The 27,189-nt window shown below is 37.9% G+C and overlaps 1 protein-coding gene across 1 annotated transcript in view; it reads right to left on the bottom strand.

Moving 5' to 3' along the window:
- Positions 1 to 27,189, bottom strand: part of Aff2 (ALF transcription elongation factor 2) — a 347,505-nt gene that overhangs the window by 97,165 nt on the left and 223,151 nt on the right. Inside the window, exon 9 of the mRNA XM_077106520.1 lies at positions 5,758 to 5,854. Within this exon, the coding sequence (XP_076962635.1) occupies positions 5,758 to 5,854 (97 nt within the window). The remainder of the gene's footprint in view (positions 1 to 5,757; positions 5,855 to 27,189) is intronic.

The raw sequence follows: 27,189 nt of genomic DNA, 5'->3' as shown, positions 1-27,189 counted from the left end.
CTCTTCTGTGTACTTACAATGTTTATGCTCTTTGCTCTTGATATATAAATAGAAAAGTAAATATGACTGCTTATGAATAAGATAAATTGTGTTTCCATTCAGGACAAAGTCTTTGGTGTTTACAGTCTGCCTGGGGGTTTTTGTAGTGGATGGGAGATACATGGAGGGCAAAGTGAAGCATGCTTGACCCCAAAACTAAAGCTTCAACAAATTTTTCAAGGCCAGCATATTGATTTCTAAATACTACATTTTTGTAATTTGGAAAATTGTTTTGTTACACAGCTTTTTTAGAGATGTTCATATTTTTGTAGAAACATTCTACAACTCTGATTAAATTCAAAGTTTGGGAACTTATACACAATGAAGCATTTCCCAAAGCTTACTTACTAATGACTCCAAGATGAAACCTAATATCTCCAACAATTCATTGAAACTCAAATTGAGGAGATGAAGTGATCTAAGAAAAATAACATATTATTGGATCAAACTGGGAGTGGGGTGATAGCAGAGAAAGGACCAGTGCTATTTAGCTACTCCCTCTAGCCTAGAGGCAGTGACAAGGGCAACATGGTGATGCCTCTTCCTTCTGGCACTTCAATTCAAATCTGTTCTTATTGATCCCTAGTTTCCCAGAGGTGGCTGCTATTCCTACTGGCACCATCTTTATGGGGCCAGATATATGTTACATGCTCTTTGTGGATGAAAAGGCTGTGTCCATCTGTCATATATGAGGGTTATCTGTTCAGACATAAAAGATCATTCCCATTTTTGTTTCTGTTTGGATCTGGGGCAAGCAGTGCACCCTCACTGGTGTCTGATTTATATCTATTATGAGAAAAGTGCTAAGCTAAGCAGAAGAGCCATTTGTTTTGCAATCAAAATGCTAATGGATGGATAATTCATAAAGTGTAGTGGACATTAGCCAGTATTTGGTCATCACTGACCATGTGACAAGCACAACATGTAAAAACAGTGTACTTCAATGCATCTCTGAATGCTTAAGGCATTGTATTATATGGAGATTACAAGTCAAAATATTTGGTACTAAAAGCTGAAGATCTAATTACAATGAAAAAATTCAGCATGTGGGTTTCTAAACAGACACAGACTTGCTACAAGCATATTAAAAATCACATCATACAAGCCCTAAGCAGTTTCTTATTAATCTAGTCTCTATGCTAATATAGTCAAATGGGAAACACAATCTTGGGAATATAAAGGCCAATGTTATTCTATTAACCTTATATGTTATCCTATTTACTTTCCTGTCTTTAATGAATAAATTAAAATGTACTCTCATTCTTTAATTGCTGTATAGTTTGAATGTGACAATATACAGATTTTATTCAGTTACATTCTGCAACCTTAATAGTCCAAACTCTATCATTTTGTTGGGGATTTCAATGAAATACAATGATAGATAAATTGTTTACATTAAAAGACTCTATCAAAGTTATTTTGCACCCAGTTTCATCCTAATCCATCTGCTATTTGTCTAGATCTGACAGGCTGACCTCTCTTGCTGTGTGTGCTGTATTGATGTCATTACTGAAGAGGCCTTCCCCAGCCTTTCCGCTGATAACAAAGTAAATGGAAATGTGGCAAAACCTTGGGGAAGTAACAACTTGGTCAGCATGATGAGGGAGAACTGTGGCTACAAAATAGGACGGATTACAGCAGGGAAGAGTATCTGTTGTCACAACTAATGTATTCACTACAGCGTGTCAACTCCAAAAGACGCAACTGATAGCAGGAGTAAAATTTATTGCATCTTTTCATTAGCAAACTTTCAATATAAAATGGGTTTCCAATTTAACTTGGAAAATGTTTTGGAAGTTCAATAGGCATTATATGTATCAGGAACACATCCCGAAGCTGCCAGAATGTTCAAGTTTTCAGCTTTTATGTAATTCATTTTATTTACAATTATCAAATGGAAATCTAGCTATTTGAAGCTGGCCCAACAACAAAAGCAAACAAAATTCATTCAAATATAAAACCAAAATCAAGAATCTGTATTAAAAGCAATTTTTTGTGTATACAAAGGAGATATATACAGACAAAAATGAAATAATCTAATGGAGTGGAGAGGAAAAGTTAAGACAATTATTTTCTGTAAATGGAATATGCTTGAGGTATGTTTCTGCCACTAGCAACTAGTTGAAAAGTCCCCGCAACCTCAAGTAACCTGCTTTGAATGAAGTGCACATTTCAAAGTGAATGAGGGCAATCCTTAGGCAGTTAAATAGATGTGGGGACACTGGAGCTACTTACCATAATGTACCCAGACACAGCACATTAGAATGCCTGTATGTCCAAAGAAATTTGGAATTCTACAGCTCTCTTCTTAAAGTACTATATATGACTTTAAGCTTTATCTAGAGTCCTGTGGATGAGCCTGGTCACTAATTAAACATGTCTAGTCATATTAAACATTTCTGAACTTCTAACAGCTAAATGAAGTCATCTAAGGTTTCAGTCTAATTTATATTAATAAGAAGATGCTATTAATATTAAAGTGTCCTAAAGGCAGTTTCTAGAAACACCTGTATCTTTAATGACCTTTATGTATTTAAAGTCTATTGTTTCTCATGCCAATCTAAGATTAGTAGGCCATGAGTGAGCCATAACTGTGCTTCGGAACCCAGGCATCAGAGGCCAGCCTGCCACCAGGGGATATCAGACTACCTGCTTAGAGTATTATAAATCTAACATCCTGATATCATCCAATGAAACAGTAAGCAGATGTTTACCTGATTCTATAAATATGTGCTGGAAGGAGTTTTGGAGTTTAGCCATTACATATTCAAGAAACCTTTGGGATAGGTCAAATTTTGGATAGCTTAAAACTTTAAAGAGCGATTTTAATAAACCTGTCAATACAATTTCTTTGTTAAAAAAAACATTTGAGACTGATTAGGCTGCTTATATTGAAAGAGAAGCACAAGGTCTATATCTTTAGATCTTTTATTGAACTGCAAGCACAGCATCAATAACTGCTTCTCAGCTGTAAATGAAAATTGATTCCAGGTTTAACTCCTCATTTTCAGGCGTTCTTTTAGTTTCAAGAACCATAAGAAAAATTGGACTAAAAGGAAAACTGCAGGTACTGTGGCATGAGCCAGGGTAAGCAGAGAGCACAACACATCCCCACTCTCAAGAAGCCTGTCCTCTTGAATCGGGCCACTCCCTTGCCAAACCTCAGTGGACTCATCACAGCATCCCAGCCTTCCCTGGATGACTGGCTTGGAAATGGCAATTCAATAAGTGTTGCATGGGGAAGGCCAGGGATGGATTTCTATCTATGATGCCAACCACAGCAGATGAGAAATAAAAATGCAATCAGCTGGGTAATGGACATGATGCAATCCCCAGGTCCCAGCCATGTCAATGACATTCAACTTCTTTTTTAAAGAACATATCACATCATGTATGTTTATAAAGACACCAAGTACAAAGCTCTATGCCTAATTTCAACAATGTTCTGGAAATTTGTAATGTCCAATGTCATCTTCAAGTGGTTATTTCTATCCTGTTCAGGACTAGCTCCTGAGAAAGAACCAAGGTGAGTACAACACCACAGCAGAACACTTAAGACTTTCTCCAGGGCAGGGCAGGAGCTCATAAAGAGAAAATAAGAGCTGCAATCAAAATACATGACTCAGTTCTCCACCTATATCAATTCTATGAAGAAAAACTTTTAGAGATATGTTATTTCCTGGAGGACTTGATACAGCATCATTGAAAACCTGGTCTTTCTTCCTGAGGACTCTGGTTTAAAAGTTATCAGTACTCAGAGGGTAGTTAAGGTATTTCACATATAGTGGATGCTTTGGAGGCCCGTAAGGATATTCAATATGGTTCTTATAAAATCCTTAGGGACACCTAGATGAAATGGAAGAGGAATATCTATTTTCCTATGGATCCAAAGGAGGGGGCTTCCAGTTAACAATAAACATTGTATAGTGTTTTTAGTTTTCAAGACACTTTCTAATATACTATCTTCATTTGATCCTTACTCTATGAGTTAGACAAGAATGTCTCATCCCAGTTTATTGGCAAGAGATCTGAGAATTAGAAATATTAGGCAATTTGTTTAATGTGATACACTTTGTATGTGACAGTTGGAACTTAATCTCAGGCTTCTCTAGTCAAAAACATGCTCTTAATAACTGCATTTCTCATTCCCCATGATTATAGGCATTCACAGGACAGGAGAGAACTTTTTCATTCAAGCTTGCAGTATACAGGCTCCTTTCCAGGTAGATGATTATAGTCTTCTGCCCATTACTTGCTTTCTGGACTTAGTTGGAGGAATAGGTTGTACTTTTGTTTACTATGGGTCCTCCAGTTCAACCTCCCAATCTAATTGTGAGAATCCAAACCTTACTAAGGACAACATGGCTGGTATGAGTTCAGCATATCATGCAAAGTTTCCAACTCAACCCTGATTATCTGAGGCTTTCAGTGGTTATAAAACATCAGCATAGGATTGAAAACCCAGATGATTCAGATGGAAGGTTTGATGCCACCTCTTAAGAAAATAATTCTGAGTAAAAACTAGATTGTATTTATATAATCACATGGAAAGGAAATCAATTTGTGCAAAACCTACTTTCACTTATTGTCAAATTCTGCTTTAAGCATTTTTATTAGAAAATAACATTGCATCTGTTAAAATCAATGATCTAGAATTTTTGTTTTGTTTTTGCTTTATTTACAAATATGATGCTCTTGTAAGTGGTGTTTTAAATGCAGAAAGCAGAAATGATGGACATTAGAAATTAAGTGTGCATTTTACATTTGCTTTGAAGTGCACAACTCAAGAAGGAGTGGGGGGGGCTATCTGCATTCAATGTGCAACAAACACATTGCTAGGAAACACATGTGAAATTGGCTTAGACCAGCACAGTGTAGTCTGCATTTACCCTGTGCTTGTTCTTGACAAAGCACCAAACTACCTTCAAAATGAAATTTTTTAACTATCAAAATTCAATCAATCCTCTTTTATTCTTTATTTGTGTATATAAGTACACCAGAAGGATCCCATGTTCATGACAGATCTTGCTCACAAAAAATGTATAGGCACCATTGATATCACATAACATCACTCTTCTGATGAGCCACAGATGTTACTTGGCCTTTTCAAATCAAGAAGTCCAGTCTTTTTGAAAATTCTGAAAACTCACTATCCTGCCATCTCATTTGGTGGGAATGTGCTGGAAATATGTATAATGCAGAATGGAAAAAGATAAGGGCAGCAGCAAGTTTTTTGCCACACGCCTTTGCCTGAAAGTTCATGTAAGCTGCAAGTGTGGGGTATTAATTCACAACTGCATTCTGAGTTAGTGCATCTGAGAGAGGTGAATGAAGCAGTCACATTTGTACCTAAATTAATGAACATGAGCTCCAAGACTCACAGTGGAGTCACAAAACTAATATATACCTTACCCAAGACAATAAGTAGTTCGAGAGAGGGACAAGACAATCTCTATTGCTTATTGAAGATCAGTGTTTGTATGTGGAAAGTAGAGAGAGATGAGAGGGGTGAAAGCAATTTTAAAATTCTTAGTGTCTCCTACTGTAGCTTTCATGTAACCGGAAGCAGACTCAACCTGTACTAGAAACACTATACCCATCATTTCTTATTTCCTCTCTCTTCAAAGCCCAGGAAACACACTTGTTCTCTTCAAAATAATACCAGTTCCATTTGCTACCTACCCTCAGGCCCCAAACCAAGCTGTAAGCTCCTCCTACCTGGTAGAGTTCAGTGGCTGTGCACTGAGTAGTCAAGGTCTTCACAGGCTCAAGGTCATCTTCATCACTGCTCAGCTTCAGGTCATCCTCAAGCATCCTGCAAAGAAATCAGAGTAGTGTTCACATTAGAAAGTATCTTTTCTAAATAATCCTCAGATACATCTTGCAATGAGGATAAAAATATTGGAGTTACAATCTGACAGCTGCAATTCTGTCAAAGGTATAGAGGGAACCAAGATTCCTTCAGCTAATTAAATGTTTGAACTCTTATATTTATTTCATACTCTGCATACATCTTCCTTCTCTACCTTCCCCTAAATCAAGGGGGAAAAGACAATTTCAGCATCTCCAGAGATGACTGGAGTCCATATATTTGACTACTAAAAGTGCAATAAATGTACTAATCAATCACTGTATATGTAAGCAGGGCATGGCATTGGATCTCTTATAGGATAAAGGGCTCTGAGTCTCCCAAGCAAGAATAGTGTCAGGGTAACAGCCCATTGGCTGTTACCATGTCACCATTCTTGAAGCATGAAGCTTACTGAGGCTCTCTGGATGACAGAGGCGAAAGGACTAGTGAACTTGCACTGCTTTTCAGTGCTATCTGCTGCTGGGCAGCTCAGTGGCCACAAAAGAGCTGGGAGAGAAATGGCTACTCATTAACCTTTTGATATATGACTCGTCTCTTCCTGTAAAATTTGATCCAAGAGGTGTAAGTCCATAATGTGGATAAGAAATCTTTCTCTCCTAAAGCAAGGTACCTGAAAAATATGAGTGATCTAGATTTTCGTGATGAACTAGCACTTTCAAAATTGTTTACTGGGCATGAAAAGCCTTTTGTTTTGACAGGGGTATCAATTTCAGTGCCATGCATCCCCACTATCTCCAAGTTTGAGTTCCAGCTTATTATCTTAAAATTTCAAGTATACAGATTTTCAGACCTATTGGTGTTTCTATTTAAATTTATAAAATATAACTTTAGACCTCATGACAGGCTTCAAGTAAGGATCTCCTCAACCTTTTCTGGATTAATTCCCAATTCCCAAGCATGCTCTGCTTTTTCTTACTTCTAGGCTCAGCCTTCAGCTCATATCCAAAGCTAGAATTCTATTCCTCAACTCTGGAAATCCTATTCACTCACCCCACCACCACACACATAGCTCAATCAGTTTCTACTTCCTCCACAAAAGCTTTTGAATCTGATAATCTCCATCTCTAGCTGGGTCACAGCACTGTTTCCTATTGTGTCTCTCTCCCCCATCAGTTTCTTATTCCCATGAGGGTTTGGGGCATAATGTATTCAACTTTGTCTTCTTTACAGCATCTTTCCACAAATGATAGACATTTTGTAGACAAGGAAGAAAAGTTTTAGAGTGATGAACAGCTTTTGCTCAAGATCACACAGTTAGTGCTACAGCTAGTCCTAAAATTCCCATTTCTTGATTTGTATCTGTGTACTTTATCCAGGAAAGGGAAACTAGAAGGGGAAATGTAGCTTCTAATTTGATAAATAAATAAATGTTATTTAAAGTTCAAGTTCAAGTGTTAGAAAAAGATTCAGGTCAGAGTGAACATCCAATAATTCTCCAAAGAAATCACAGCTCCCTCACTTTCAGGCTGAGCCACAGAACACCAGGATGTGTTCACTGAGGTCTGACAACTAAAGACTGATATAAAGGATGATTGGTGGGAAGGACAACTGTTAGAGTTGGTTTCAGATAAACTAAATTTTCAGGATTTATGACTGTCCTTCAAGAGACTAATGGATGTTTTGAAGATCTTAGAGAAGGAGAAAAAAATGTATCTTGATATTTCTTTTGAAATTGCAGACGTATGACTCTGAACAAATAGTTCTTTACAACACATTGTAGAAAATGAGGAGTATCATTCTTATAAGCTATAGAACTAAAACATAAACTTCCTGTGCTTGTCATTATAAAAGGCTTTACTGTGTGTGTGTGTGTGTGTGTGTGTGTGTGTGTGTGTGTATCTCATTACATATGGGGGATGTCTTCTTATTTATATCTAAGTGTTCAGTGAAATAATTGATAAATGATTCCTGCATTTAGTGGATCCATTTTCTGAATGAGAGAAAGTTAAGTATTTGATCAACAGCACAGTACAGAATTTAGTTCTGGCACTGACCCTATCCTCACTTTCCGAATGGGGACTCTGAGACTTGGAGGGCATACAGAACTTGCTCATGACTGCACAGCTAGAAATCATGGAGGCAAACATAGAACCTAGATTATCTTGAGCCAGAACTAAAGATTGCCAAATGTTCTCTTAGAGGTTACAACTTTTAGGATTGCATATTAAATGGAAACAACAGCAGCAGCAACAAAAACCATATCATTTGTTTCCCAACAAACCACATTAATGTGGAGTAATGGCAGGCTAACCATAAGCTCTGATTTCTTGGACAAATTATTTATCAGCTCTGAGCTTCATCTGTTCAATGGGAGGGCAGAGGTGAGTACAGCAAGAACTAATGCATGTGAAAATGCTTTATGAAAGGACAAAATTAATGCAGACTATTAATAGTTTGGAAAGATATCTTAGTTTGAAAAATAATGGACATCGTTAATACTATTAATGAATAATGACAAGGGGAAATCTTAGTGCACCTTTGCTCCTCATTTTAATTTGCTGAGTAATCTGAAGGTAAGCCATGATGACTCAGGAAATATCTAATGGAATCTCAAGGCTGGATTTATAGGTTACTCCCCTCAGATAGCATGAGCACATCCAAAGCCAGAGCACAGAGGCCTGAACTCAACAGTTATTTTACTCTCCAAGCAACTTTATGTCGTTTTAACATGTAAATGAAATGTCCTCCAACATACAATTCTGAAAATTGGTATCCAATCCACAAAGTATTAGACATTAAACCACCACTGTCTTCCATGCAACAGCTTGCTATGTATTTGGTTAATAAAGGACAATTTAATGCATATATTCAGATCCTAGTAAACACAAGTCAAGGAAGTAACTAAGAAGACAAAAATGCCTAGTTATCTCTGGAGGTGTTAGGCATTCATTTTGTTCTGCTCCTTCCCTGACCTATTAAGCTTTATTATTGAGTATACATGTACTTGTTTGCATTTGCATCCTTGGCTAATGCTGAACATTACTCTAGGGAAAGTGTAGGATTATGAAAGATTTTGGACTTAATTATTATAGCATCACTATTCATACCCATTGCAGTGAAGGTCATCTCAGCAGAAAATAGTAATCTCTTTTCATGAAGTTATAATTCCATAGACAAATTCAACACATATTGTACACCCCAAAATGTGAAAAAGCATGCTCATATAAATGTATGTCTCTGTGTGTCATCTAAAAAACAAAACCACTGTCCTTCACCTTTTCAGTTAGGCAAAAACAGAACATGTAGACCTCCTTACTGATTTCAGATATTTATTCAGGGTCTAGTGGTTTACAATTGTTGTCTTTATGTGAAAAGGCTATTTTTTATTACTATGAATTATAATTACTACAATATAAGAAGTAGAATAGTCCATAAAACTGTGTCCAAAACACCAAGTTCTTGCCCCAAGGAGATAATGTTATAAAAGCTCCAATAATGAAATTTGGAGCAGATGAGAACCATAAGAGGATTGAGGAAGCAGCATGCCTGGATCTTCTCTTTCTCTGATTCTCCATGCCTCAAGCTTAAAAAAGGCTCTTGGCCCCTGTAATATTCCAGAACACTATGATGTGACAGGTTCCATGTGAGTTCTGATTATTATAAGACTATTCCATAAAATCTGCCAATTTACACAGAAGAACACTTAGGTAATTTTGAATAAGGAAAAATAGAAGGTTTGAAACACTGTTTTAGCAGGTTCTATGGTAATGAAGCCCTTGGTTGTGGCAGGGTAGACTTAAGAGCAAGTGCTATCTGCTTCACTGTATCACTGTCACACGTAGCCACCTACCGGAGACATATATAACATCCACAACAGATAACCCTAAAGCCTTTGTCTGATGGGTTGCTGGCAATATTCTATTCTTTTTTTAGTTGTATCTGGACAATAAATACCTTTATTTAATTGATTTATTTTATATGATGCTAAGGATTGAACTCAGTACTTCACATGTGCTAGGCAAGAGCTCCACCACTGAGCCACAACCCTAGCCCCAATATTCTATTCTTTAGCATCATTAATTGTTCTTTCAGTTTGGAGTTACTCTGTGCTTTCCTGTACCTTCTATCTGATAATCTGAATCTTATTCTATATAGTCCATACTTGGAGAGTGAATCTTGAATGGTGTTGGAGCTACAACCAGTGCTGCTACCTCCATTGTTCAGGAGAAGGGAAGAGGCTGGTTTACTTAGATTTTGGCTCTCAGCATAAATGAAGAATAGTAGCCTCTGATGCAAGTGTTGTGTCGTCTTCTGGTTACTAGTTTTAATTATCATTGTCATCCTCAGTACCCACAGCTGGTGGCAATCAAAGTAAATTTCTGATGGCTTCCAAGGTATCACACAACTAGCTTTTGGGTAATAACATGTACAGAGAGTCTGGAGGATGCCTGGGGTCTTGTGCTTTGTCATCAGTCTTTTGTGGGTCCACCTCTAGAACAGTAACTTGGCTCTTTTGCCTACTTATAGTTCCATTCTCTTCATAAAGCAAGCTAGAAGGAATGAAACTTGACTAGTTTAGAATTACTCCGAGAATTATATATTTTTCTACCCAGAGCTCTGTACTATCCATAGCATTGAATCACTTATCAGCACTAAGGCAGGCAGGAAAATTAGGAAGAGTCAGTGTTATTTTTCAGAGCATCCATTCCGTTTCCTTCAGGTAAAGGTCCTTGGGCTTCTTTTCTCAGTAGAAGCTGCATCTAACTTTCCATCATTTTAACTTAAAAGTTTTTTACTCAATCACTACCTTCCTGGGGATCCTGGGAAATTCCAGTCAGAGGGCCATGGAAGTGATCAACAGTTTGAAAATCTGTACTATATTCCATAGGAATGAAAATCCAAGATCTACCATGTGGGCTCCTCCATCCAAGTGCCATCCACAATGGGGCCTACCACTGGGTCCAAATAAATCAGTTCATGCATCCTGACACAGGCATGTAGACCAAAAAAGGTGTTTCTTCTGAAGCTCATGGCATGCTAGAGATTTCAAAAAAAATACATATCTCATAAGAACACTTTGGTTCCTTAGCATGAGAACTATGAGTCTTGTTGGGGATCATCTAGAATAGGAGTTACCAGACCGCAGCCCTGTCTATTTCCATACAGGTTTTACAGATTTAAATGGTTGAAAAAAAAAAACCAATATTTATGATACCCCCAAATTATACAGAAATCAGATTTCATTGTCTAAAATTAAGTTTTATTGGAACACAGCTATCCCCATTCATTATGTGTTGGTTCGTTATGTGTTGGTTACGATGGCAAGGTTGAGCAGCTGCAATACAGATGAATATCTAAAATATGTACTAGTTGGGCTAGTTTTTTTTTTTTTTTACAGAAAAGAAAAGTTTGCTGACTCCTTCTTTAAGCCAATGGTTTTCAAACTCTTAAGCTTAAAATTCCTTTTCCATACCAAATAAAATCTTAAAAGGAACCCCACATTAAGATAGATGAATGAAGTGCTGCTTTGGTGAACCTCAGAGATTGCAGGAGTATGGAATGAAATCAGCTCCTCTAGAAAAGTCTCATTTTGTGGATATAACTGTGAATGCTGCACAGGATTTACCCAGAGAACAGAAGCATAAGTTACTTAACTTCTCTGAACCTCAGTTTATTCTTATGTGCAATGGCAATGAAAACACGTGAGATTCTATAAACATTGACATTGAATAGTCTGCATTATGATTCCTAAAAAGCAGTAGTAGGAAAAAAGAAGAGTAACCTTCTTTTTTAATAGATACAAGTGTGGAACATATGGATTTATATCTATATTGCATGCATAAACTGAAGCTAGTAGTGTGAGTCCTGATGTATAAGACTGTTTACTTGTATAAAACTGTCACCTTTTTAGCCTGTAGATTTTAGATGGCTTTCAAGAATGTTAAACACACCAAACACTGTTGTATTATATTATTTTTCAGGTGTGTGTGTGTGGGGGGGGGGAGCGAGCACGCAAGCATGCACACGAGCATAAGAGAGAATATTTAAGAGGGAATTTCCATGGAGAATATTATAACCCAGTGGATCAATGTAGAATGTAGTCCTGAAAAAATGTTGGGACAATTCCAAAAAGGAAAAGAAAATCTTCTATCTTAAAAGGCAATTCTAAGCATAGAACCTGATTGCTGACATTCTATTCTTTAATAGGACTGTACAAGTCATTTTCAAAGAATTTCTTTTTGAGTCATACTAAGAAATATATAAATTCATCCAAGTAGCATAATAGGGATTCATTCATTCATTCATTTATGGACCTGGCATTTATGTGTGAGTTTGCTGGAAAAAAAAATATAGATTAACTGGAAGAAGGAGGCAGCAAGGATACCAGTTAGACCGACATTATAGTATCTAGGTAACAAGTGGTATCCTGGGACAGGGCACAGATAGTGAAGATGGGGAAGAGAAGCACCAGATTCTAGAGACATTTAGAATCACAATTAGAATAAACTGAATTTCAACACTGATAGTCCTGAGGTCCAAGGTCATTTTGACCACTCCTAAGGCACTGAATTTATATCAGGAGTTCTTCCAAATGTCAAAGCATTCCCTCAGTCAAGGCTGCCTTTCTGTGCTGAATATCTCCTCATTCACATAGGCCTCAGATGCCTATACTAGGATCTTTCCTTCCTGGAAGAGGAGGAGCATTCTGGTACTCAACCTTTCCCTTTGGAGATAGACCTGATTAATTCCATTTTCAATTGATGAGGAAAGACAAATTTCTTGCCAAAAAGGCTTCATTTTGTGGTTGTCCTTCTCAGCTTTCCTTCACCTTTAAAAAAAAAAAACATAGCTAACTATAGAAAAGAAACCTCTGTGATTAGCTACAAAGTACCTCACAATCACAGAGGGTACCTCATTACTCATCTCTCCACATCAGCTCCTAATTGTTAAAGGATTAAGTAAAGAACTCCTTTATGGAGCTGGTCCATTAATCTCCAACTTAGGAAACTCTTCAAAATAACTGAAATATTAAGTTGCTGTGAAGTGCACTACAACTCCTACCTGCTGAAAGCCACTGGGCCTTACATTAAACTCAGTGGGGGCAAGGACAAATTCTTAGTTCTGTCTGAGGCTTTGCAGATTCTCAACCACTGATAACAGGGCACTTTATGTTTGGAGTGCTTCAAACTATTTCTCAAACCCATTTCCAGACAAAAGTTGTCAAGGACTATTTACCTTCACTGACAAGGCAGATAAAATTTTCTTTATGCTATACATAAAGAATTCACTTTTTATTTCAGATTGCTTAAGCGACATTTTCAAACTTGACAATTTAGGTCCTTCTAAAATGTTGACAGCAGCCTGTAATCCCAGCATTTTGGCAGGCTGAGGCAAGAGGATCATGAGTTCAAAGCCAGCCTCAACAAAAGCAAGGTGCTAAGCAACTCAATGAGACCCTGTCTCTAAGTAAAATACAAAATAGGGCTGGGATGTGGCTCAGTGGTTGAGTGCCCCTGGTGCCAAAAAAAATAAAAAATTATAATAAAATAAAATGTTGACAGCAATGTTTCTCAGTTATTCCTGAAAACCCCACAAGATCTGAGTGCTCTGCTGTTTTTGCTGTATCAATGTGACTCTCACACTTTAGGCTAGAAGGAGGTGAATTATCTTATAACCTATAGATAATGTTTCAACTCTAGAAGATCCTAGAGGTGGCACAGGTAGTTCTGAATACCATAAAGTATTTCAATAGTGACCATAGGAAACCACCCATCATGCACACATGACAAGGTCAGGGCCAAGGCCAAACTTCTTTGATTGGTAAAGATACAGAGAACTACTTTGAGACTGAGACAGTTTAATACTTACATAGTAAAAGGAAGAACTGCTAGAGGTACCCATTCCTTCCGAATTCTTGGTTCCACATACCAAAAAGGAGGACACCAAAACAAAAGGAGCCAGATGACTATAGTGAATTACAAGATACACCTTGGCAGAGAAGCCTATTTCTGGACTCCAGTTTAGCAGTTTTATTGGCTGTACTTTCTGTTATGCAGGGGTCAGAATTGTAAAGTTCTTAACTAGTCAGAACGGAGGCAATGGGAAAGTGTCTCATGACAAAATCCCATAAGAGATGAGAAAGCTAGTGGAAAATGTCCTTGAAGTATATCTCAAGATCTTCCTGTCCTCTTAGGTGCAGGGAGGACCACTAGTTATTGTGCTTATTGTGCTAAGACTCAGATTAACTGTGGTTCAAGTCTCTAGCTATGTGGCTTATCTGGAGACTTTTAGGGTCCACAAGGTGCCATTACAGATATGATAGACATGATTCCCTACACCACAACATGTCTGCGAGTTTCATTACTACAAGCAGAACAATAGCTGATGAACCTTTTTCTCTGCTGGTTGTGATGCTTTGAGCTAAGCTGCTCATAGTTTGTCATGCAATGTCCCTTTGAATCCAAGGTCACACATTGGTAAGACTAGTCAATGTTCAGCATCATTGAAGACTAGTAAATTTTCTATTTGCCAAACTAATTGACTTGTGTGTGGCAGTGAAAGACTTAGTATATGGACAGAGCCTGATTTGTGTCAGGCTCAAATTCCAACCCTTACTACCTGGTCACCTTGAACCTCTGAGTGCCTTGGTGAAATGGAGATCATAATAGCACCACCTTAAAATACTGAGATAACTGCTTTCAAGCCCCTACCACATAGGATTACACCAGTCCTTATCACTTCTTCTGACTGTTGGCTCAAGATAGTTCAGCCTAAACTATCCTAAATGCATAAATATATCATTTTATTTAGAAACATAGAAAATAAAAAAATGTTCTCAGGTTAAAGCAAAAATTGAAGGATAGAAAGAAACTATATCTTTGCCTCAAATACCTATTACATGCCAGAAACTGAAGTAGATCAATACTTCAATACTAAGAGAATCTTAGTAATATTATTTTATCATTTTTTAATTTAGAAAATTAAAATCTACATAAATACAACTGACCTGTATATCATAAAATATTAATCTACCATATTCCACAAGTGTAAAAACAGTTCAATAACAAGAAGTGTATTTATACAATATATCACATCATCAACAAATAAAATGATAAAAACCATATGATCATATCAATAGATGCCAGAAATATACTTGATACAATTTATATCAATTCCTGATTCAAACTTAAAAACAACATAAAAATAATAAAGAAAAGAAAACAAATGTGCAGAAAGATACTTCCTTTCTGGATAAGGAATATATAGCACTGAGTTGTCAATCTAAAGGTAGATTTCAGAAAGTATGGAAAGTTATATCAATTTTTGAACATACACTTTAAAACAAAAAAAAAACGAAATCACAGATGACTGTGTTTCAAGTGTTTTTAGAAATCTGTATTAATGTTGATTCATTGGGTAGACAGAAGGGAACACAAACAGACTAATATCATCCAATGACACCATTTGTTCTGATAATTATTCCAATTTAAACAGTTTCAAGGCATCACATATGGCTTTCACAAGGAATTGTTTCCATTTAGGTAAAGATGAAATTAGAAAGTGACACAAAAAGCCTCAGTTTCCACATCCATGTTTCATAAATTATTAACCACTTTAAAACATATCACCATTCTATTGACATTCATGGTTGTCTATAAGCTTTATAAATACAGAGAAGCTGGTAACCTGAGTGAAAATTTGATCCTATTGTTTTAACAAAATTAGAATTGTTTCAGAAGGGGCACCATGAAGTCTGGGCATATATTTTCCCTAAGTATCAGTATAAGACATACATTTCCCCTGAGAATTCAACATTTATGTTGATGTACTTGGCTGCAGAGTCAATCCTGTACTGGCTCTAATACAGAGGAATTTTCTGAACATTTTGAGTAATGGGACTGAAATAATTTAATGGCTCCTTCTGTGCATGTTAAATGAGTTGCATGATATATTTAGCTTTTGCAGAAAACTTGTTTACACTATAAATTATAGCACATGGCACAATCACATTGATGTGGAAAGCCAGCCATGTCGAGTCATTCTGGCCATTTCTCTCTAAATTTCAACTTAGTGTATGTGAATTCCCTATGGTTTACCCACACACCACAGGTTTGCCTTAACTTTGTAACCCTGCTGAGAACATGTAAGGTCATCATCCCTGTCATTAATTCCTGAAGAAGGGCTGTACCAGGTGGATTTCTGAGAGAGGAGGAGTCTCAAGTTAGGGGAACACTCACTGTGGATAAGTGACATGTAGATCTAAATATTTTGTTATACCATATACTAATGGGTTAGATGGGACTATCTTTCTTAATTATGAAATAAAGAAATTACACAGGCAGGCTTTGGCCAGTTTAATTTCCTATGGGATGACAATATAGTAAAGCGTAAAGACTTGGAAGCTGGATTGACTTGACTTGGTCTCTTGCGTTTGTTAGCTGTTCAAATCTGGGCAAATTAAGTGACCTCTCTGAGCCTCAATCTTTTGTTTCTAAAGCAAGGCTGCTAGTAACTATGTACTTTGTGGAGTTGATGTGAAAAGTAACTAAAATATTAAGTGAAAATAATCTTGTGAATATTTAATAAATGCTACTATTTCCACTATTATTGATATTAGGGCAAATTTGAACTTGATGATTACATAAATGCATTCTGAAGCAGCCTTAAAAGAATCACTGCAGAGGAAATCACCAGATCTCAGGTTGAAGAAAGCAGTTTAAGCAACAAAAGAGAGCCATCAGAATAGGTTTTACATACAATAGGTGAACATCTTATGCAACTGGAGATCTATTCTTTCCTGATTTGGCTTCAGGTAAGAAGGTGTCAGTTCTGAATACTGCTCCAGCACTAGGCTATTTCTATCCAGCTATTCATAGACTCATATTCTTAATAGATGGATAACTAGCTGTCTAGATAGAGAAACATGGAAAGCTATAAACATAAACATATACACAGTGGTGGAACCCAATACCAGCCAATAGTTATCTAATACTTAGAGCTATGCAATGTATTCTGAATAAAAATATAATCATTCCAAATAAAATTTCTTAAGTCATTCTAGGAATGACATATCAGTAAAATCAAAACATTTTGAACCTCTCACAACTTACCTACCAGGTGTATAGTTATGATTTGAGGGCTTTCACCTTGCCTCTGTTTCATTCTAAGCCAGCCAGTGCTAGGTAATAATAAACAGACTTATTGAGGTAGCCTTAACATGTGCACTGATGGACCACCTCAGATTCTTTGTAAGAAATCTGAGAAATTGTACGTGTATTTTCTGTTTTTGAAGGAGGAAACTCAGGCTTAGTAAATTTAAGAAGACAACTCACAGGAGAAAATATTTACAGGTCGTATATGAGATAAAGATCTGGTATCTAGAATATATAAACAACTCTGGTAATTTCAACAATAAAATGAGAGAGAATCCAGTTAAAGTATGGGCAAAAGATCTGAATGGACATTTTCTCACATAAACTATCATTAAGGACTGAGTATGTTCATCCCCCTTAAATTCATATGTTGAAACACTAATCTCCAAAGTGATGGTATTTAAAGATGGGGATTTGGGGAGGTAACTGGATCATGGGGATCACTCATGATGAGTTGGTGCTTTTCTAAAAAAAAAAAAAAAAAAAAAAAAAAAGACATAAGACAGTTCATTTCCTCTTGTCCTCTCTCTGCCATGTGAGTAAATCAGGAAGAGGGTCCTTACAAGAACCCAATTATATCACTATCCTTATTCTGAACTTCCCAGCCTCCAGAACTGTGAGAAACAAATATTTGTTGTTTAAACCACTCACCTATGGTATTCTGCTTATAGCAGCCTAAACTAAGACAGAAAGACAAATAGCCAATATACAAACAAATACAAACATGTTCAACAGCATTAACAATCAGAAAACAGACAAAGTATAAAGCAACACAAATCTCTATCAGCTGATGAATAGACAAAGATCATGTGGTCTATCCATACAATGGAATATTATGCAGCTATAAAACAAAGTACTAAAACATGCTACAACATAAACAATCCTCAAAAACATCATGGTAGGAAAAGGAAGCCAGCAAGGGAGATGTAGAAGAGCTTAGGTATCCTAGACAAGATGGTGAATGTGGAGGCTGGGAGCAGGGCAGGAACAAAGGAGCAAGGAGAGGGTATTCCAATGAGGTTAATTTCCTGTTTGACAAAAGTGCTGGTAGATACCAGCAGGGGACCCAATCAGACAGACATGTCTCTACTCATGCATTTAAGTGGGAGGATCCAATAGAAAACCAAGGGGGCATCAATCAATAATAGTGATGAGTTCATGAGCAGGGGAAGAGATAAAGAAAGGAAGAAATTCTAGAGACCATAAAAAGAACAGGCCAAAACTCCTCCAGCAGACTCCTGGCTCTAGGACCCTTTCTCTTTAGAGAAGTCTATCTCTGTCAGTTTTGCAACATACCTGCTACTTGCTTACTATCTCTGTGTCCTGTTCTTCAATTCTTTGCTTAACAGAGACAACAAACCCACCACTCCTAGATGGAAACACCAGCCATAATGGTAAAGTGATGGATGATTCTATTTATATTGAATAAAATAGGCAAGTAGACAGAAAATATAGAGACAGAAAGAGACTGGCTGCCAGAAGTTAGAGGAAGGAACAATGGGGAGTGACAATGTTACAGGGATTACCTGGGGATGCTAAAATTGTACAATTAGATAGAGACGATGATTGCAAAGCTCTGTGAATATATTAAAAACATTAAAATGGTGAGTTTTATGGTATCTGTATCTCAATAAAACTTTTATTAAAAAGCAGTCTCATAGCTGCCCAGGAGTGGAGGAGACACTAGGGTGGCAACCCAACACCTTCCTGATGCCAAAAGCTGTGTCCCTAACCTCTCTGCTTACTGCCCTGTATGACAGAGGTTGCAGAAGGCCCCTGATGCATTCCTATTCATGCTGGAGAAAAACAGAAAAAATAAACTATTTTCCCCACATAATCCCTTTCTCCCTCCAGTTTTCCTACATTGAAATTGCAATTGATAGAGCCAGCAGAAGCCTCACCAAGAGAAATGGCTTTGTCTTTTCCAGGAGAGATGAAGCATTACATTAAAGAGACAGCTGTCTGGATGGCACGGGACCAAGCCAAGATTCCATCCACAAAGACTCTTCTACACCCCCCACTTCAGAATTTCCAGACCTGAGGCTACTAAAGAAAGGAATCTGTCAGTGCAGTGGCCTCATCCCAACAGTGCAAATTTCCTGCCCCCACCCCAATAAAGCCCATAGGCAGTCACATGTTTAATATGGGCTGACACTGTGGAGAAGTTGCTTTAATTGGACCTCAGGGCCGATGAAAGGAGGTTCACATTTTTGCAGTTAAAGGGAAGCTGGGGATAGGCCACAGATTTAGTCCTCCATTGATGTTTTTATATAGGAATCTACCAAGCACAGGTAAAGCAGGACTCTGATTCTTTCTCAGCAGAGGGAAAAGGTGTGTGTTTTTGCTGGTCTGATGTATGGCCACCTAGGTTGCAGTGGTTCCTTTTCTGCAGAGCCTATGCCAGAACTGGTCTTCCACTAGCTCATCAATTTTCTAGACTGCAACATATAGGATTAGGTAGCTGGGCTCCTAAACTAATGCAAATATCACATCACAAAGCCAATTGAAATTGGTGTTCCCTTGAGCTGAGAGATAATTTCCCTTTAGTCCTCTTCTGGTTGTCTATCATCTGACCTTCACAATCTTAAATATGACACTTTAAAAATGTCTGTGTTGCTGTTTTATGTAGAGGGAACCTCCTACCCCTGCTTCTTCCACCACTAGGCATTATCATCATTAAGAACTGTTTTGCTGCCTTGGAACTTGACACAGACTTTACTGCCATCTTGCACACAGTGACCTTCCATTCCCAAACCTGGCCAAGGAAAAATCCAGGGCTGCTTGTGAGAAGGATGCCTCATCCCCAGGATTGCTCTCTAGGAGACTGGGAAGGTCACAATAACTTCAGGCTTGGGCTGAGTGAGGAATATTTGGTTTTCCTCTTGGTTTTTGGACCACATAGTAATAGGGTGTTCCTGTCTCATCCTTCTTGCCTTTGGTTATTTTTAATCACCCAACTATCAGAGCCAAATTGCCTTGTAACTGTCTGCAGAGCTTGAATGTGACAGAGATAGCTGCTATTGTTAATAGGAGCCTTCACTTCAGCCCATTTAACTTGCCTCAGTTTGACAGTTTCACAATAGCCACCTCCCCTTGGAAGAAAACTGCGATTTAGTAGAGAGAGAATGTGGGACAACAGCTTGATCTGTCTCTTGGTCTCCAGTGGGTTCCCTTGGCATAGTGTCCCACCATAATGCCAGAGAATAAAGTACCCTAGGAAGTCATTTATTTTTGGAATCCATGCTTGGTTAAAAACACTGGTAAAATCCACAGAGCAGAGCTGCTTACAAAAAAGGTTAAGTGCTGCTTCCTTCAAATATTTCGTTTCTATAGGTAAAAGTAAACCTTTCGTTGAAAATTGTTTCATCAATGGGCAGGCTTTTCTGAACTTGGTAATTGCAGTAACAATGTTATCTGGAAATCACTGCTTGCAGATGCTTCCTGAGTTAGCCCCCTAAGTACATGTCATTCTGAGAGAGTGGAGAAAAAGGAAGCTCAAGGGCGATTTTGCCAGGAGAGGTCACCTCCAAATACTCACTTCCTAGGATGAAAAAGAACTGAGTACCTGGCCAATTCTGCAACCTAATGAAGCCAGATTTAAAGTTAGGTAGTCAGTGTAGTTAGGTAAATCGGGTCTAATATCGAGTGAAATCTAAAATGGAGGCCATGCTGGGAATGACTCCGGGAAAACACAGGACAACTCAAGGAATGTTAATGAAGTCCTGAAAAGGCCCTAGGCCAAAGTCCACCTCAAAGAAATGTTAATGGAGCTCAGGAAACAGCCCCCAACAGATTTGGAGATAGCCCATCCTAGAGAAATGATAAGCCCATCCCAAAAGGTGATAATTGGGCCCACCTGTGTCCTAACCCCTTCAACCCACATTCCATCACCAAAACTATAAAAAGGGGAAACAACCGCACTTCCACGGATTCCACCTCTTGGGTCCCCTTCTTCCTCCGGGAGAAGTCTTTTCTGCTGTCCTTTAATAAACTTCTAATTTCTACTCTGACCTTGCCTCGGCGTGTACTTTCTGGTGTTATTCTTCAACATTGGGGAAGCAAGAACTCATCACCGGTCAACAGCGGTATCACTAAGAGCCATCAAAATCACAGGTATTTATTTATTTATTTATTTATTTATTTATTTATTTATTTATTTATTTATTTTATATGTATTTATTTGTTTTTAGTTATAGGTGGACTTGATACCTTTATTTTATTTTTTTTTTAATATGGTGCTGAGGATCAAACCCAGTACCTCACACATGCTAGACAAGTGCTCTAACTCTGAGCCACAGCCCCAGCCTCAGAATCACAGCTATTCAGAAAAAGCAAATTCAGGAATGAGACTAGGGAGGGTTTGAATTGTGCCCCTCCCCAAATCTTTAGGTTGAGGTCCTAACACTCAGGAACTTCAGAATGTGAATTTGCCTGGAGGTAAGATTCAAGGGTATTGGGGTGGGCCTCAACTCAACAGGACATGGAAACAAACATGCATAGTGGAAGATGATGTTGAAAAGATAGTGGCCAAAGGAGCAAGGTCTGGACTGTGTCATTCCCTCATAGCTTGCAAAGTAATGGGCCCTGACAACACCTTGCTCTTTAAACTTCTAGCCTGTATATTTGGGAGACAATACATTTCTGATTTTTAAACCTCCAGCTTGTGGCATCTTGCTACAACATCCCCAGGAAATTAATACAAGGATTTACCCCATGTCCTAGTTCCCAGTTCCCCCAAATATATGGGTTGGGTGAATGAATTCATATCCCCATAGCTATCTTTCCATTTACTTGCCTCTTCATATAATAACCTGGAAAAGAAGCATTTAGTGATATGGAAGAAACTTGTTTGCTAAGAGAAAACAGTAACCAATGTGCTCTAGGGGAAGTGTATTATTTTGCCAGAAACCAATTTCCTAAAGTAGAAAATAACTGAAACTTGAGTCATTTGAGCCTCTTGAGTTCAAATAGCATCACCAAGGCCAAACAACCAAATCCAAGTTTACTTCACACCCTATTTGACAGATGTCTTTTATTTTTTAAAACTCTCTCTCTCTCTCTCTCTGTCTCTCTCTGTCTCTCTCTGTCTCTCTCTCTCTCTCTCTCTCTCACACACACACACACACACACACACACACACACACACGCACCCACCCACACACAATTTATTTTATTTTGCAATACTTGGGGTTGAACCCAGGGCTTCACACATACTAGGCAAGTGCTCTAACTGAGCTACATTTCTAGTCCTTTTGATTTTATTTTGAGACAGGATCTTGCTAAGTTTCCTAGGCTGCCCTTCAACTTGTGAGCCTCCTGCCTCAGCTTCCCAAAGAGTTGAGATTACAGGAGTATTTAATCACGCCCAGCTGAAATTGTTTTATTGTAAGAGAGTTTACTAATTATTATCTTACTAATTTATTTTATTTCACATTTATTCTTAGTAATTATAAAACTGAATTTTGCTTCCAGCTACTTCTGACAATGCCATCTGAGGGCAGACTCACATCCATTTAATATTTTAGAATTTAAGCATTCCTATATCATGATTTTTGTCCCCTAGAGAGCTTAAGTGTCATCCTTTGGGCACATACTAAAAGACCTCAGAACAAGAGGCAAGTCACACAGACTGAGGGAACAAATGCCAGAAAGGATGGCATAAAGGAAAAACTCAGAAAGGAAGAAGGTTACTTATGGTGAAGGGTAAGCCAGTGATGTGCCTTATCATCTTGCAACCCAAGAGGAGAAAGGAGACGGACAGTGTCCTGAATTCTACTTCTCTGCTATATGCCATCCCTCTTTCCTGCTTCCCCTTCCTCTGCCCAAACACCCTACAAACAGTGTTCTTCTCTTTCAGGTTCTTACTTTTCCACTTTCTCTGGTGGTATTGAAAAACCAGCCTCTATCTCAGAGCAAAGCCTGTCCAAGGAAGGGACATGACCTTTGTCCTTGGAAAAACCCACAGAGCACTCCTAGGCACATTCCCACCCTGCTAAATTGTTTATCTACAGGAGAGATCTGCTGTGCCAGGTGTCCCTGACTCAGTCAGGCTAGGTGGGGACCCATAGCAGCCCCCTAGCAGCCACCAATCAGCATGAGACAGGGAAATACCTGGGATGCCAGATGACCCTCCCAGTAGTTTATGGTGTTGGGAAACCATGTAGTTCAGCAGTACAACCCTCTTGGCTTAAACCAATCAGTTCAAACGAATACCCCCTTTGTACTGACCAATCACCCCTAGACAACTGTTTTAGAGTTGTTATTTCATTTTCCTGCGTGTGTGATGATTTGCTAAGAGAGGCTATGATGTATGTGAAGTCCCTGCCCTCTCCAAAGAATGTATAAAACTGCTGCAAACCCTGGGTTCAGGGCCTCTCAGTGTCACCAGTTGCAGTGTGTGCGTGCGGAGGACCGAGCTACCTCGCAATAAACACCTCTTTGCTGCTTACATCGATCTTGGGTCTCTGGTGGTCTTTGGGGGTCCCAAATTCGAGCATAACAGTATCATCCACTGCACTGACTCTTTTTTTTATATTTTTTATAGCTTTTTATTTTATTTATTTTTTTTATATGGTGCTGAGGATTGAACCTAGGGCCTTGCACATACGAGGCAAGCACTCTACCACTGAGCTATAATGCCAGCCCCTGCACTGACTCTTAAGGCTATATCTTCAGCCTAGGACACTCTTCAAAGCTCAAGGTTTCTCAGCCTAGTTTTACTAAAATGTCTCACAAATGCCTCATGCCCAAGAAAAATCATTGTTTCTTTTCATGAACCTCCTGATTAGTTTGTTTTACTTAAACGAATCCACCATATGACCCAGCTCTCCTACTCCTTGGTATTCATCCAAAAGAACTAAAATCAAAATATATATTGATACAGGCTTATCAATGTTTATAGCAGTGTAATTCACAAAACTTAAGTTACTGAACCAACCCAGGTGCCTATCAACAGATGAATGGACAAAGAAACTGTGGTTTATATATACAATGGAGTTTTACTCATATCAGTATCATAAAGAAGAATGAAATAATGATATTTGCTGGCAAATGGATGGAACTGGAGACTATAAAGCTAAGTGAAATAAGCCAGACACAAAGTCAAGGGTTGAATGTTTTCTCTTATATGTGGAAGCCGCAGAGAAATTAGAAATTATATAAAGGAGGTCCTATAAAAATAGAAGGGAGATCAGTAGAGTAGAGACAGGGCAACAAGGGGCAAGGGAAGAAGGAAGGGAAAGGTGAGAAACTATGGTATGAAACTGATCAATCTATGCTATGTGTATGTATGTATATATCACAATAAATTCCACTTTTATGTATAACTATAATGTACATATTAAATGCATTCAATAAATAGAAGGAAGATCAATAGAGCAGAGGAAACGGATTTGGGAGGGAAGAGGTGAGAAAAAGTGGAAGTACTGGGGAATGAAATGGGGCAAATTTTATGTCATGCAGTATGATTACATCCAAATTAACCCAAATATTATTTATGATAACTATAATGTACTAACAAAAACATTTAAAAGTTTATGTATTATTAGTTCATCTGTTTTTTCTCATTTTTATCTATCTAATGATTATTGTGATAAAACACAAATAGATAGATATAAAACATAAATTTTACCATGTTAAGTGTACTATTCTGTGCATTTTAGTAAATTCACAATGTTGTGCAAACATCCCTAATATCTAGTTTCAGAAATTTTTCATCACTCCAGAACACTACCCTGCAACATTTAGCTATGTAATTTTTATACATTATTCTCTTGATTCATTTTCTACTTTTATATTCTATTCTTAGACAACTTCTAATATGCTTTCATTCTCTATAATTTTGCTTATCCTAGACATCTCATATGAATGTAATCATATAGTAAGTGGCCTTTGAGTTTGGCTTCTTTCACTTACCATAATGATTCCAAGCTTCAACCATGTTTAGCTTGGATTAGGACTTCATCTTATGCTTTATTTCTACATCTTTCTACTATGGTTGGAACATTTGTGTCTCCTTCAAAATTCATGTTGAAACAATCCCCAATGCTCTTGTCTTACAAGGTGGGGACTTTAGGAGATTAAATTAGGGCATAGATCAGATTACAGATGCTCCTCAATTTATGATGGGGTTAATCTTGATAAGTCCATAATAAGTTGAAAATGTTGTAAATTAAAAATGCACCAGAGGCAGGAGATATAGATGGTCATTTTGTAGACATGTTGGGATCAGAAAACACAGAAGACAATATCCAGTAAACACGGGTGACACAGTATCAGTTGTTTCCCTTTGATGGAGTAGCTCACCAGGAACTTCAGCTGGATGTCCCTGCACGGCATCAAGAAAGAGAACCATCTATTAGGCAGAGGATGTCTGTTCTAGTGCCTAAGTCTTTAACCCACTTGGAGTTGAGTTTCGTGCTGGGTGAGAGACAGGGGTTTAGTTTCATTTTGCTATATAAGGATTTCCAATTTTCCCAGCACCATTTATTAAATATGCTCTCTTTTCTCCAATGATTGGTTTTGGTGTGTTTGTCTAGTATGAGATAAATGTTTGTCTCTATGTCTTCTATTCTGTACCATTGGTCTACATGTCTGTTTTGGTGCCAACACTCTGCTGTTTTTGTTACTATAGCTTTGTAGTATAGTTTAAGGTCTGGTATTGTGATTCTTCCTGCTTCACTCTTCTTCTTAAGGATTGCTTTGGCTATTCTGGGTCTCTAATTTTTCCAAATGAATTTCATGACTGCTTTTTCTATTTCTATGAAGAATGTCATTGGATTTTTAATAGGAATTGAATTAAATCTGTATAACTTTTGGTAGTATGGCCATTTGACAATGTTAACTCTGCCTATCCAGGAGCATAGGAGATTTTTCCATCTTTGAAGGTCTTCTTCAATTTCTTTCTTTAGTGTTCTGTAGGTTTCATATACAACCAAAGAATGAGAAATTATATTCCATTTATGTATGATGAGTCAAAGTACATTCTACTGTCATGTATAACTAATTAGAACAAATAAAAGGGAATGCATGCCTGAAAAATGGAATGCTTCATCCCCAGCAATGGCATTTCCTTTCTTGTTCTGGTATAGAAAAGGGGGGGGGGGAGAGAGAGAGAGAGAGAGAATGAATCATACTATATACTGTTAGTCTTGTAAAAGATCAAAATTCAAAATCCAAAGTATAGTTTCTACTGAATTCATACTCCTTTCATACCACTATAAAACTGAAAAGTCATAAATTGAACCATTATAAGTCCAGGACTGTCTATTGTGCATTATAAAATGATACCTGGAACTTGCTAGGCCCTGATTACCCTACTATTTCTTTTGTCATGTGAGCACATAGCATGCATCTCCTCTGGAGGATGCAGAATCAAGATGCCATTTTAGATGCAGATACAGGGGGCCTCAGCAGATTCCAAACCTGCCAGTGCCTTGATTTGAACTTCCTACCCTCCAGAATTCTGAGAAAATAAATTTCTCTTTTTTCATAAATACCCTGATCTCACATATTTTGTTACAGCAGAAAACAGCAGTACAAATAAGCTAAGACAACTGTAAAATGCCACTCCATTGTACCAAATTTCCAAGCAAGAAAGCTGAGAGCCATTTTAAAATTTCTACCCCTCCCTCACTTCACATATCTTGCAAGTCACTCAATTCTATTGATGAGAATGCAGAAATCCACCCTTCTCCAGTCTGTCATCTCTTGTCTATCCCCACCTTATTTCAAGCTTTCAGCATCTCTTATCTACCCCAGATTGATCTTTGTCCAGGATAAATCTAGCCAGATAATTCCCCCAATTAAGTTCGTTTAAGAGAAACAGAGGACACAGTCCCTGAAAATAATAACTGGAATGTATATGATCTGCAGAGTACTATGGCCTTGAAGAAAGTAGGGCTTAGGACATCTGGATGAGGCTGTTTTAAGTGGTTGGAAGCCAGGTGGCTGGAACCATGATGTACTAAGGCAGGGTATGGAACTTGGATGAGATTTGGTGTTAAGACAGTATTACAGCATGCTGATGAGAAAAGCATTCCAGGTGTTTATGGTAAAGAGGTGGAGGAACCTAGTAAGGCTGCTGGGGCTTGACTGTACCTATTTCTCCACTTGTGTTAGGTGCTGGTGAGGAGGGAAATGCTTTGAGGAGTGGTGTGGGTGGGCCTGACTGAGGTTCTAGATTAT

The sequence above is a fragment of the Callospermophilus lateralis genome, chromosome X, assembly GCF_048772815.1.
Source record: "Callospermophilus lateralis isolate mCalLat2 chromosome X, mCalLat2.hap1, whole genome shotgun sequence".
NCBI lineage: Eukaryota > Metazoa > Chordata > Mammalia > Rodentia > Sciuridae > Callospermophilus > Callospermophilus lateralis.
This window is presented reverse-complemented; position numbering and strand designations above follow the sequence as displayed.